The sequence below is a fragment of the Myotis davidii genome, unplaced genomic scaffold (assembly GCF_000327345.1).
Source record: "Myotis davidii unplaced genomic scaffold, ASM32734v1 scaffold32, whole genome shotgun sequence".
Lineage (NCBI taxonomy): Eukaryota > Metazoa > Chordata > Mammalia > Chiroptera > Vespertilionidae > Myotis > Myotis davidii.
The window spans coordinates 9,869,508-9,883,757 of NW_006286587.1; the positions used below are offsets into that span (position 1 = coordinate 9,869,508).

General features: G+C 39.9%; 1 protein-coding gene across 1 annotated transcript in view; it reads left to right on the top strand.

Moving 5' to 3' along the window:
- Positions 1-11,820, top strand: part of NDUFAF5 (NADH:ubiquinone oxidoreductase complex assembly factor 5) — a 31,419-nt gene extending 19,599 nt beyond the window's left edge. The window contains exons 8-11 of the mRNA XM_006758103.2: positions 4,375-4,435; positions 10,798-10,881; positions 11,455-11,537; positions 11,709-11,820. Coding sequence (XP_006758166.1) covers positions 4,375-4,435; positions 10,798-10,881; positions 11,455-11,537; positions 11,709-11,801 — 321 coding nt within the window. The 3' untranslated portion in view covers positions 11,802-11,820. The remainder of the gene's footprint in view (positions 1-4,374; positions 4,436-10,797; positions 10,882-11,454; positions 11,538-11,708) is intronic.
- Positions 11,821-14,250: the final 2,430 nt, after the last annotated feature.

Sequence of the window (14,250 nt, forward strand, 5' to 3'; positions counted from 1 at the left end):
AGTTTATCGGCAGCTTCTAGACAGTTCTTGAGAGACCTTAAAAGTGGGGTTCTGAACTCAATATCCTCCATTGACATTTCCGTCCTGTTTCTTTGTGTCCGCATTTTTTTTATCTTTTCTTGGTGCACCCCCACTTCAGGTGGCTGTTAAGATTAAATAACAAAGGGTGTGAAGTGCCTACATTTCAGTAGATGCTCAATAAATAGTAGCTTCTGCCTTCCTCTTTCCCCCTCATCCTTCCCTAGCACTTTCCAGGCTAAGGCTTCCAAGGGGGGTCATCTATAGAGAAAACGATTACCCTCTTCCAACTCCTTTCAATAGCAGAGCAATTCTGAAAGATGCCATTACTGCCTTCAGAGATTGGTTGAGTAGACTTTCCATCATTTCCCAAACCCTTCAAGGCCTGGAAACTTCTCTAAACCTGATTAGACAAAATAGGTATTGATGAAGAAAAACTTTTCATTGCATAATTAGAATGATAGGCTTAAAATCACCTGTTTAAGGTGATTTAGTGTGAATATATTTCATAAAATCAGGCAACCAAAAATGAACTGTCATATCCGTCCTTGTTTCGATAGGAAGGAGGGGCATAGACCAGGGCCTCTGATGGCGGAAAGGGACTTTCAGGGAAGGAAGAGGCAATAGGCTAGGAACTAATAACAACCCTCAAGATTTCACAGTTCTGTCTTTTGTAAACTCTTAAATGGCATGAGCCAATAGAAACTGCATTCAGAGATGTTGGGCAGCTAAAAATGGAAAACTGCTTCATGTGAGGGTTCTGGTTTATAATTAAAGCAAAAACTCTCAATATAGGCAATTGTACATTGAGGGAATCACTATATAATTTTAATGCATTTTTAATTATTTAAGTAATAACACAAATATATTGGTTGTGAACATTGTACTCTACAGATAAAGTGAAAGTCTGTAATTTTCCTCTTAGTCCCCAAAATTTTAGTTCTCTCCTGAGAACAACACTTCTCAAAAATTTGGTCTTATGCTCCCTCTACACACTTATAATTATTGAGAACCTTAAAGGGTTTTTGTTTATGTGGGTTATAGCTATCAATATTAGCTATATTGGAAATTAAAACTGAATTTTAGTACTTATTCATTTAAAACTAACAATAATATACCAACTATATGCTAACATAAATGACCTATTTTTGTGTGAGAAAGAACTGTATTTTCCAGAAGTAAAAAAAAAATTTTTTGAGAGAAAAGAATGTGATTGCTTTGCAGTTTTACATATTTCTTTAATCTATGGCATAATAAAGGCTAGATTCTCATGTCTGCTCTGCATTTACATCAATTGCAATATCAGGTCATGTAACTTCTGAAAAATCCCATTGTATTCTTATGAGAAAATAGAAGATGAAAAAGTCAGATAGCATTTTAGTATTGTTATGAAAATAGTTTGACTTCATGAAGCCTCAAAAGGGCCTCCAAACCACATTTGAGATCTAGAAGTGGCTGTCGTCATCAGTTTTGTGTGTAATGTTCCAGATTTTTAAAAATAACAAATGCTCTACCATACTATATATAGACATACATACAAATATAGGTATATATTTCTGAAACTTATTTTTCATTCTTAATGGAATATTTTAAATTGTTTCCCAAATCAGTACGAATATATTTGCTGTAACTTCTGCGCATTATTCTCTAGTATGACTGTACCAAAGTTTCATTTAACTACTAGAGGCCTGATGCATGAAATTCATGCAAGAGTAGGCCTTCCTTCCCCCGGCTGCCAGCATCAGCTTCACTCTGGCACTCGGGACCCGGGCTTCCCTCCTTCGGCTGGCAGGCACCTAGGACCCAGGCTTCCCTCATAGCCCCAGCTTCATCCAGAAGGATGTCTGGAAGGACATCCGGTCTAATTAGCATATTACACTTTTATTATTATGGATTGTTCTAGTTGTTTGTTGTTGATTCTTTTGCCAATAGAAACAATTCTGAAATGACTGTCCTTGTATTGTGTTTTTATTTATTTATTCAATCTTATGACGAACTTTACTGAGTACTTTCTCTGTGCCAGGCACTATTCCAGGTACTTCATATGTAGCAGTAAAAAAACCCAGAAATCCCTGCTTGATTTTCTTGGATTTACAGGTCAAACAGGTTCATAAGTTGAACCCTAGCCAATGTGATGGTATTTGGAGATGGGGGTCTTTGGGAGGTAGTTAGGGTTTTATTAGGTCCCAAAGGTAGGGACCTAATAAAGGTTTCTGTCAGTAAACTAGAGGATCCACGTTGTAAAGAAACATGGTTTTTTTGTTGTTTGTATGTAATTTCATCAGATCTTGAGAGAGGACTGTGACTGAAATAAGTCAGAATCCACTGGTTTAAAGATTATCTTTCTAGTTCACCCTCTTAATTGCCTTCCCTATTGTGTTACAATTCTGTTACTCCATGTGGTTTTTCCATGTTTGTCAAGTGGATTGTGCATTTTAGAAAGATTTCTACTATAAATACTTAACCTGATATCATAGCATTGAAAAGCCTACATTTCTCTTATTTGGGAAATCTATTAATTCAAAATAATTTCCATGTTCTTCTCCAAACATGAACTGAATAACTTAAACATTAATATAATACAAAAATATTGGTGTGGAATCTTCTTTATAGTTTACAAAATTAGACAGTTGCTGATTAAATCTATAAATTTGTTCCTTGTGACATATGCACTGTCTCTAAAGTGCTGTATTAACGTTGCACTCTAATTCACTTTCTAAAAAACCCATCCAAAAAAGCTTTTATATAATCAATTATACAGGTTTATGTTGCATACAGCATTAGATATATTGCTTTTATACTGCTATGGTTTCCTATTTTTTAAGGAAATCAAGTTACATTAAACCCAAATAGTTATATTTACATTTATATGACCCTCTTAGTGAATTGTTTTCAGAGTCATTTGGCATTCTAAATGAAGCTCATTTCCTTGTAGGACCAAGTGCCAGACTAGTATATTAGGAGAAAATGCAGGTGGTCCATCTTAATTTGAATGAGGCCTTTGACAAAGCTATTGTGATACTCTTTGATTGAGAGACAGTGCTTTTAGATTGTTTCATTGAAGAATGGTTTTCAAAGGACATTGCTTAGTGGCTGCATATCAGCTTGGAAGAAATTTTGTTTTTAATCTTAGGATCTCTTTTTAAAAATAGTTTCTTAATACAGAAAAAGATGTAGAAGAAATGAATTACCCAGGGACTGTCTTGTTAAAAAGTTCACAAACTGATTCATGCATTTCTTTAAAAAAAAAAAAAAAAAGTAAGCCCTGGCTCGGGGCTGTTAGTTGGAGCGTCGGCCCATACACCAAAAGTTTGCAGGTTTGATTCTTGGTCAGAACACTTACCTAGGTTGCTGGTTCGATCCCCAGTTGGGGAGCCTATGGGAGGCAACTGGTTGATATTTTTTTCTCACATGGATGTTTCTCTCTCTTCCTCCCTCCCTTTCTCTCTCTCTCAAATCAGTAATAATAATAATAAAAAAATCCTTGGGTGAGGATTAAAAAGAAAAACTGGAAACAATCCCAATGTCCATTAATAGAGAACTGGTTAAATAAGTAAAGCATATCTATTTAATGAAAGAGTACACAGCTGTTACAAAGGAATGCAGTAGATATATGTTTGCAGGGGAAGATCTCCAAGATGTTATTTTCTAAAAAATCCAAGAGTGCAATATAGAAAAAGAGCAAAAGAGTATGTACTAGTATGTATGTACACATAGTACATATATCATTGCATATGTAGGTTTTAAGTGATATAATTGTATTTGAGTTTATGAGGAAAAATTGTTCTGAAAGGATGGATAAGACAGTTAACAAAGGTTATCTTTGGGGAGAGGGACAGAGTATCAGAAGTCAGGAGGAGGAAACTTCACTTGTGACCTGCTCTGTATTTATCGCATTCTCTCTATCTATACATTTTTTATTTCTTTTTAGGCAGTTAAGGTTAAAAGCTTTTCGGAAGCCTTTTGATTTTAAAAAAGAATCAACCTAAAATAACCCAAAGAAACATATTTTGGGGTGAAATCCCGCTCCCCTACAGTCTCCTGGCAGAATTGTTAGATGTGAAGAAGAGAGGAATGTTTTGCAGAGCACGGAACGGACTGATTCTGTGTTGTTCCCCGAGAAAGAACTAGAACCAGTTGATAAGAGTTTTAGGACATGTTCTCTTAAAATGGCAAATATTTATTCTACAATTTGAAATCATCATAAATCAAACATAAGCCAGATGACATCTGTGAAGAATGATGGAACTAAGAGTCCTGCTTACCATGAGAGATTGGTCTGGGTAATCTCTGTGGCCTTTTGAATCTGTATTTTTTTTGTGATAAATGTCAAATGAATATTTTCTTTTTAAATAGGACACTGATGAAATTCAAGTTAACTATCCTGGAATGTTTGAATTGATGGAAGATTTACAAGGTAAGGCACTTTAAAGCATTTTCACACTTTCTCCAACAACATCGGGCACAGAACTGATAGTTAAATTTGTTTGGGTTGGGACTTTGCTAGTTGAGAGTGACATAAAGACAAATGGGTGCAAAAGGTGAAGGGATTAAGAATAACAGATTGGTAGTTACAAAATAGTCATGGGGTGTAAAGTATAGCTTAGCGGATATAGTGAATAATACTGTAATAACTGTATGATGCCAGGTGGGTACTAGAATTATCGGCAGGATCACTTCTTTTTTTAAAAAAAAAAATTTATTGATTTTTTTACAGAGAGGAAGGGAGAGGGATAAAGACCTAGAAACATCGATGAGAGAGAAACATCCATCAGCTGCCTCCTGCAAACCCCCCACTGGGGACGTGCCTGCAACCAAGGTACATGCCCTTGACCGGAATCGAACCTGGGACACTTGAGTCCGCAGGCCGACGCTCTATCCACTGAGCCAAACCAGTTAGGGCTCAGCGGGATCACTTCTTAAACTATATAAATGTCTAATACACTTGAAACTAATATAATCTAATATTGAATGTCCACTGTAATTGAAAAATTTAAAAATAATTCCAAGAGTGTAATTGAAATAATCTAAGCTGGAAGGAACGGTACTTTGAAAGAAAAAAAGAACAAGCTAATGGATTGGCAAAAAAGTAGAGGAGACGTGCACGAGTGATCCTAAGGTGGTCAGAGAGTGATTATGGTTGAAATACCAAGAACGCTGGACCACAGGAAATGGTCAGCAGATGGGATCTTTGAATTAATGATTTTGGAACATGTTGTAGATGGGATGGAGAAGTCCATTAGTGGTGAGGAGACTTAAATCTTAGAGGCCGTGGTACTTGACAGTTGGTTATTAACAGTGAAATCACCTGTGCTGGTGGCAGGACTTGGGGTACAGAGGGAAATTGAACCAGGTGAATGACAGGAGGGCCTGGGAACCTGATATCTGACAGCAGCAGGAGTGGTGTGGGTCTCAGCAGGGCAAGGGTTTTAATAGGCAGAGAAGTAATGACTTGGAAGAGGCTTGGAGTAGCTACGAGGACACAGACCTGCCCCCAGCCATGAAAGAGGTGAGGTATGCAAAAGCACACAGCTACCACTGAGGGCTACTGGAAAAGTGACTTTCTCTACAGAGAGCCTCAACTTACCCCCAACCCCGTGAGCATCTGTGAGGTTGGATTCTTTTGTTACACAAATAGCATAAACAAGTTTGATGAATGGGGAAGCTGTACGGAGTAAAGGTGTGTTGTGTGAAACCAGGGAGCCTTCATCTGGATCCTGAAAACTTAAAGTGATTTAAAGCAAGAGGATTATAAAAAGAAATACTTTGTTTACAGACTTATAGTTTTTTTGTAAGCGTTATTGCACTCGCTTCCCTCAACCACTCTCTGGTAACTACTTCATCTCTGCATTACAAGCGAGAAAAAGGAGGCCTAAAAGAGAACACCTACCTCCTCGTAGAAGAATTAGGTGCTAAACTCTTGCCTTCTTGACTCTTGCACTGGAACGCTCTTATCTGATTCTACTGTTTCTCATAGCTAACCATTTGTAACAGGTCCATTTGAGCCATTGCCCAGCCTCCTTTGAGAACCACAAGGGGAAACTTGTGTAGCGGAAAACTTACTATTATAGTCATTCTTTATTTATTATACTTCAGTACAGGGCCTGGCAGCCTTAGCGTGCAGCCCAACGTGACAGGGAAGCAGTAATAACTCACACACTCCCTCCTGAGCACTGCCCCAAACACTTGGCTCCCCCTGATCACTGAGCCCCTTTACTAGAAAGCTTGAGAGATGATGGTACGCTGGTAATCTATCATTCACTGTTATGATAAGGGTACTTCTCAAATACAGCATTTGTTTTTGTTCTGCTGCACAAAAAATGCTGTGCTCATGATTCATTTCAAGAAAGAAAAGAGAGACTAGAAATTAGACCCTATCAGTTGAAAGAGGTTGCGACCCTCTAATTTGAAACTAGAGTACTTACTCTGTGCCAGGTGCAGTTCTTTGAGATTTCCTAGTATCCTAATTTTACAGATGAGCACATTGAGACATCGAGAAGTTAAGTATCTTGTCTGTGATCACAGTAAGTCTGGAGTTATGATTTGAATCCAGAGTCCTATACTGGGTATTTGATCTATGTGGGTTTTTTTTCATTGAAGTTAGATGGACGTTCAGTAAAATGCACTAATCTTAAGTGTACAGCAGCTTTTATTTTTAACTATCATCCAAATGAAGCTGTAAACTAGAAGGTTGACTCGTAACCCCTCCCAGTTGATAACCTGGGTTTTAAATTGATCATTATTTGGGGGAACTGTTGCCTTTTATTTACCTTTAAGAGGCTTTGCCAATGCCCTATTTTTACTGTATAGTCTTTTACACAAATCATGTGTTTTAGTCTTTTTTTTTTTTAAATATATTTTATTGATTTTTTACAGAGAGGAAGGGAGAGAGATAGAGAGTTAGAAACATCGATGAGAGAGAAACATCGATTAGCTGCCTCCTGCACATCCCCTACTGGGGATGTGCCCGCAACCCAGGTACATGCCCTTGACCGGAATCGAACCTGGGACCTTTCAGTCCGCAGGCCGACGCTCCATCCACTGAGCCAAACCGGTTTCGGCATGTGTTTTAGTCTTAGATATTTCCTGTCCTTAGGAGGTTTAAGAGGAATTATTTAAAGATAACTTGTAAAAATGATAACAAAGTAGCTACAAACATTAACTGATTGAGTTTATATTCATTCACTTACCATTTATTGAGCATCTACCATGTGCCAACCACTGAGCCAGTGATAGGAATACACAGTTCCTGATGTCAGGGAGCTTGTGCTCTATGGAGAGACAGACATCTGTATTTCGCTGTAAAATGAGATCAATACAGGGAGAAACGAGTAAAAGCCCCTAAACCTTCTTAGGGAGTCAGGGATGCTTTTGCAGAAGAGGCAGCACCTCAGCTAAATGGGCTTGCCAGGAGAATGAAGAGTGGGTGCAGGCTTGGGGCAGGGCGGGCATTGCATTCCGAGCCAAGAAAGTGGGCTGTGTAAAGGTAGAGATGTAAGAGGGTGCACACTTCCCTAATGAAGGAACTGTACAGTACTGCAGTACTGCTTGAGCATGTAGAATGTGGGGGTGATGGAAAATGATGCAGGAGAGGCCATCAGAAGCTTCTGGATTTTCTCAGGTGAGCCTGGTAGTGTCTTGGAAGAATTTTGCACAGAGGAAAGACAATCAGGTTAGCGTGTCAGAGGGCTCACCCTGAAGCTATGTTTATGAGCATATTTATGAGGAAGGTGAGACTAGAGCTACCATAGTTAACCTCCGTTCTGCCTGAGGAAATTGAGGCACAAAGAGAAGTCACTTGTTCATGGTGATGTATTAGTGGTAGAGCCAGGGTTTAAACCCAGTGTAGCAGCCTAATTCAGATCCTGAAGTCTTTACTACCCTCCTGATGAGAAGTCAGAGGCAGCTGAGACTGTAAGAGGTGGTCAGGGGATGAATGGAGGAGGGAGAAGCCTGAGAGAATTCCAGGTGTGCGGCTTTGCAGACTGGAAGATGGTGCTACCTTCAAATTGTTTTTCGATATTTTACATTGCATTATACATTTTTCTTGATGGTTGTGGCATTTCTCATTCAAGCTGCCATTATTATTAATTCACAGAAAAAAGTCAAGAATGTTGACCTAACTTTACAAAACAAGTTGTATATCAGCGATGAATGCATGAAAAATTTTGGAGGCTATCACAGTAGTTTTAAGGTAAGTTCAGTTATTATTATTCATTTTTTTAGACAATACTCAGAATTTTTCCTAGTAAACTGGAATAAATCAGATTTTTTTAAAAAATATATTTTATTGATTTTTTTACAGAGAGGAAGGGAGAGGGATAGAGAGTTAGAAACATAAATGAGAGAGAAACATTGATCAGCTGCCTCCTGCACACTCCCCACTGGGGAAGTGCCCGCAACCAAGGTACATGCCCTTGACTGGAATCGAACCTGGGACCCTTGAGTCCGCAGGCTGACGCTCTATCCACTGAGCCAAACCGGCTAGGGCCAGATTTTTTTAATAAACAGTTGAACTTAACCTTAAAAACACTGTGAAAGTCTTAATCAGTTACCTCCTTCCAGATTTTTCTGTTATGCCAAAGTGCAGAGCTGCTCAGGAGTCCCCAGGTGGTCTTCAGTACAGGCCCATCAGGATGCGTTACAAAGTGTTATCATTCCACTTTGAAGATCACAAAACTGAGTTTAGTAGAGATTAAATGACTTTGCTTCTGGTCAGGGAAGGGTCAGAACTGGGATTCTGATCCCTCAGTCTTTGTGCCATCACAGTGCTTCTGCAAGGAGGGAAGTTCAGGGTGGCCCTGCATGTCCCTGTGAGGGGGTGGGTTGCCCTGGCAGCAGAGTTGATGGCCATGCTGTATAGTAGTGCTCTTGAATTTCTGTATCAGAAAGAACATTACGCCTAGGTCAGACCTTCAGGAAAAGCATTGTGCCTAGTAATCTCAATTAGCAGATCCCAATAACACTTATTTAGAAGGCATTTCATAGAAATGCATTAAATATTTACATTTGAAAAAATGAAACCTGTTTTTCATGGGGGCTGCCTGTTATCTTATCGTCAGTCTTGGAAACCACAACCATCATCAGCAATAGACTCTTCCAGCATGAGCCCAGTTTACCTATAGTTGATACTCACTATGCAGAATGTTTTAAAATTAGATTATGTAATGGGTCCAAAATGTCAGCATTGGAAACCTGGGAGATCCTCTAGTCCAGTGGTTCTCAACCTTGGCTGCACATTAGAATCACCTGGGAATCTTTTTAAAATCCTGATTTCTGGGCCTCGTCCTCTGGAAATTCTGTTTCTTTGGTACTAATGTTGTGGCCCCACCCCATAACAAAGAAACAGAATTTCCGGAGGACGAGGCCCAGAAATCAGGATTTTAAAAAGATTCCCAGGTGATTCTAATGTGCAGCCAAGGTTGAGAACCACTGCTCTAGTCTGACCCAGAGCCATTGCTCTGAGATCTAGCTGCTTCATGACCGCAAGACTGAGATCCACCTTTTTCTTCCTGGGTTTGGCTGTTGTTCTTCATGAATTGGGCTGTTATACTCACAGGATGCGGGGCATTGCTTTTAGCATTAGAGATTCATTATTTTAGGGACTAATAGGAGCCTTTTAGGATTGGAGAGAAGAAAAAGGTTTACTTAGTACAGCAAATTTGTTGATTGTTTTCAATAAAGGGATGAAAACTTGGAATATTATTTTTAAACTAATAAAGAACATTGATGTTGAAAAGCTTATTGGTTTCTTTTGTGAAAGTAGAAAAACAAAACCAATAAACTGATTTCTAGTCATGTAGTAGATAGACAATAAATATAAAAGATTTTGCTTTTGAAATCCTTTTAATATTGAGGAGTAGTTTAAAATGTAGCCTTACAAAGTAATTTAAGTATATGCATTAGGAAAAATCAAATGTAGCTTTTAGCTATCAACTTGAAAGAAAGAAATCTAAAAATGAATTTTAAAACATTAAGGAAAGTGCCCCTGAAAAGAATGTACCTAATTTTTTTCCTAATCTGGGTCTAGTAAAGTATTGTAAGACCTGACAACACATTAGCTTTGGTATTATCTAACAAGTCTCGGAGCCCTTTTCCCAGTTTCATGATCATATTACATTTATGGCTTTAGAAGGGGTGAGGCATTGTAACAGTATCCTGTCCTCCTTTGAACAGCAGCTAAAAGGGGCATAAAATGTGGCATCCTTCGAAAGGAACTTGGCAGCTCCTAATGACTCACTGGGAGGGCCACTCACTTTCCTTTTTGCCCAACTGGCTCACTTTGTTTGTTTGTTTGTTTATTTAATCCTCACCCTAAGATATGTTCATTGATTTTAGAGAGAGGAGGGTTGAGAGAGAGAGAGAGAGAGAGAGAGAGAGAAAGCACCGATTGCTTGCCTCCCATACATGCCCGGACCAGGGATTGAACCCACAACCCAAAACCTTTTAGTGTATGGAACAACACTCCGGCTGAGCCCCCGAGCCAGGGCCCTACTGGCTCAATTTAGACCATTTCTGGCAGTAAAGTGTGCTATGGGGCTAGCCTCCTGAAATTTGACTTCTTCACTGTCTTGATATCCAGACGCTCCAGGTAGTTTTGCCTTAGAGTCACTAAGAAGCCTTGCTGCATTCTGAAAGCAAAATGAGATTATTTAGGATGTTTTGCATGACTATTAGAGCATGGTGTACTATTTAGGAGATGAAAGTAAATCTGTGGTATTTATTGAGCTGCTCAGGGTTTTGCTGTATTATCTCCAACTGCCTGTAGTGTATTTTTAGGAATGGGTGAGAGTAACTGTGCCTGGAATAGAAAAGCTCTCCTGCACCGAGACACGATGCTGGCGGCTGCAGCGGTGTACCAAGGTAAGGGAGCCGGCCCTTTCGCCACCCGGGAATCACTGAGAAATGTGTCCTGTCATGTTTATCCCTCAACGTTGCCAGTGCTTTTTCCTTTCCTCTTAAGGCACCATCAGATTTTTTTCTTTTAATATATTTTTATTGATTTCAGAGAGGAAGGGAGAAGGAGAGATAAACAGAAACATCCATGATGAGAGAGAATCATGGATTGGCTGCCTCTTGCACACCCTACACTGGGGAGCAAGCCCACAACTCAGGCATGTGACCTGACCGGGAATCAACCGTGACTTTCTGGTCCATAGGTCAATCCTCAACCACTGAACCACCCCAGCCGGGCACCATCAGATTTCTTGTCCTCCCTTCCAAACTCAGATCCCGTGTCTCCATATGCCTTTCCAAACAGTGCTTACTCCTTCCCTACTGCCAGCTTCTCAGGTGTCGAGGGTTTTTTATGGGAGGCATTTTCAGAATCCCACAAGCTCCTAATATCCATTCTCTTTGGAGGACACGACTTTTGTTGAGCAGATTATTTTTCCTACTGGCATTTTTTCAGACTTTAACCATTGTTTGTCTTTACAGAAATGTACAGAAATGAGGATGGTTCAGTGCCTGCCACATATCAGATCTATTATATGATAGGATGGAAATATCATGATTCACAGGTAACAGTAAGACCAGTCAGTTTTCTTAGTGGGCTTATGTTTCCATATGCTGTTTATTGTTTATTTACTTAGGGTGGGGGGTGTTTTTCAATACAAGACAGCATGCAGGGGTTCATTAGGACTACATATTTATCTATTTCTGATGTCTTTAATCTTTCTCATTAATTTCAGGCAAGACCAGCTGAAAGAGGTTCTGCAACTGTGTCATTTGGAGAGCTCGGGAAAATAAACAATCTTATATCACAGGGGAAAAAGTCACAATAAATATTCTATTCAATGTTAATGTGGTCCAGAGTTTTCATCTGAGATGGGTAACTTTCACATCCAAAATTATTACATTTTGAAGCAAGAAGCAATATACTAGCTATTTACTAACAGACTTTTCAAATAATTAGAATAACCTAACACTATCTTTAGTAACCTTTTCAGTTTCGCATGGTTTCTCTTTTCTAGTGATTTGAGTGCCTTATTTGCAGATTCAGCCTGAAAGAAAGAAGATATTTCTCCAAAAAAAATACACAAATATGTTCACATAAAAATTGCTGACTTGATGAAAAAATATTACACATGCTGACATTTTGTACCTTCCTCCTGACCTGTTGTTTCTATAAGAGGACCATAGCAATGGAAATGAGGGAAGGACAAGTTGGTAGATTCTCTGGTGTTCTGGGTCATTTAGAATAAAAACAGACTTTTTATAATGACTATTGTAAGGTACTTAAGCCAAAATTGTCACACTGTCGCTTTGTCATGAAGAGAACAGAGATTGATATACTCTCCAGAGCTATTAGGTAGTTTTTCACTTCAGAAGAGTGTGCACTTTTATTGGATCCTTCCTCACTTGTTTGAAGCACCAGAACTCTAATCTTGTTTCTTTTTTACTTCCAGGATCTGGGCAGGACCCCCATCACCCCCTTAGGATAATTATGGAGGCAAAATCACACATAAAAGTGTCTGCACAGTGATAAATAGTGCTGTTTGTGATTGGACTTGGTCATTTCAGCCCTTAGGCACTGTTATTCTAATCCAAGTCCAGTAGGAGCAATCACAATCATTTGGAAGCATTTAAGCTCAGACAGCATAGTGTGGGGGAAGAAGGTGGCCATAGAAGGAAGCAGGGAGGAAGCTGGGAAGTGCGAGTTTGTTTCTACCAGTCAGCGGTGAGCACTTTGCTGTCCTTTTCACTTAACCGGGCCGGGTCCCAGCCTCTTCTTCAGCTTTTAGTAACTTATTTTACAGTATTTGCTCCTCTCCCGTCCGCCTCCCTCCCTCTAACATACAAGCACGAAGCTCTTCCTGGTTAGGGGCTGGGTCTCACCCTGTCCTCCTAGATATTCCATTACATTTGAATTAAATTATGCAGAAAACACATCCTTTGGAAGACTAAGTTAAAAAGCCAAAGTTTTGTAAGAGAAAAGATATTACTGTTCTTGCTCTCTTCAGTTGGGAAATTCATCGATATCAGAAGCTGGGATACTCTTGGTAGCTTTTTTGTTTTGTTTTTGTTTTTAACACAAAGGAAAAGAATACCGAGGAAGTAGAATTTGGGAAAGGTGGGTTTTTTTTAGCTTAATTTTCAGAATTTAAAGGGAGACGACAAAAACAAACAATAAAAACACCCACCAAAACCCTGAGTATTAAAGTGCAAACTGGTGACTGAGGAACAGATAGATTCCACGTGTCTGTTCCCTAAAGGACATGCTTGTAGGCATTCGTGTTTGTTTTTGAAGAATGCTGACACGTGGTTCCTTCTGAGGAAAGGGATTGTCGGTCATCAGGTTTGAATGTCTGTCGCGGGTGCAGGTGGTAGGCAGAAACCGGGGGGAGGCTTGTACTTTTTATAAATCATGAGGTTTTTGCTGAGGATATTACTTCTGTTTATTTCATGCCAACTGAACATGTGGATGGTGAGGTGGGGCTGGAGAGGAATCGACACTGACCTATTTCAAAAATAAACTCCATTGTTTTTTAAAAAATAAAGGAAAGCCCTGGCCAGATAACTCAGTTGCTTAGAGTGTTGTCATAGTTCACTAAAGTTGCAGGTTCGATCCCCCATCAGGGCATGTATAAGAATCAACCAATGAATGCAGAAATACATGGAACATCAAATTGATGTCTCTCTCTCTCTTTCTCTCTCTCTAAAATAAGTAAATACAATTAAATAAAGGAATAAAAAATAAGCATAATTAATTGAGGACACATTATTTAACATTAGAGGCCCGGTACATGAATTCGTGCACCAGTGGGGTCCTTGGGCCTGGCCTGCAGGATCAGGCCGAAACCAGCTCTCTGACATCCTCTGAGGGGTTCCAGATTGCGAGAGGGTGCAGGCCAGGCCAAGGGACCCCACTGGGCCAGAGAGGGAATGTGGGAGGTTGGCTAGCTGGGGAGGGGACCGCAGGAGCGCTCCAGGCTATGTCCAGCCCATCTCTGTCCCAATCGGCTGGACCCCAACAGCAAGCTAACCTATTGGTCAGAGTGTCTGCCCCCTGGTGGTCAGTGCACGTCATAGCGAGCAGTTGAGCAGCCCTAGCATATCATTAGCATATTATGCTTTGACTAGAGGGCAGGTGCACAAAAATTTGTGCACTCGGGGTGGGGGGAGGGTCCCTCAGCCCAGCCTGTGCCCTCTCACAGTCCAGGAGCCCTCAGGGGATGTCCGACTGGCAGCTTAGACTCACTCACCCAGGGGAGCACTGACCACCAGGGAGAG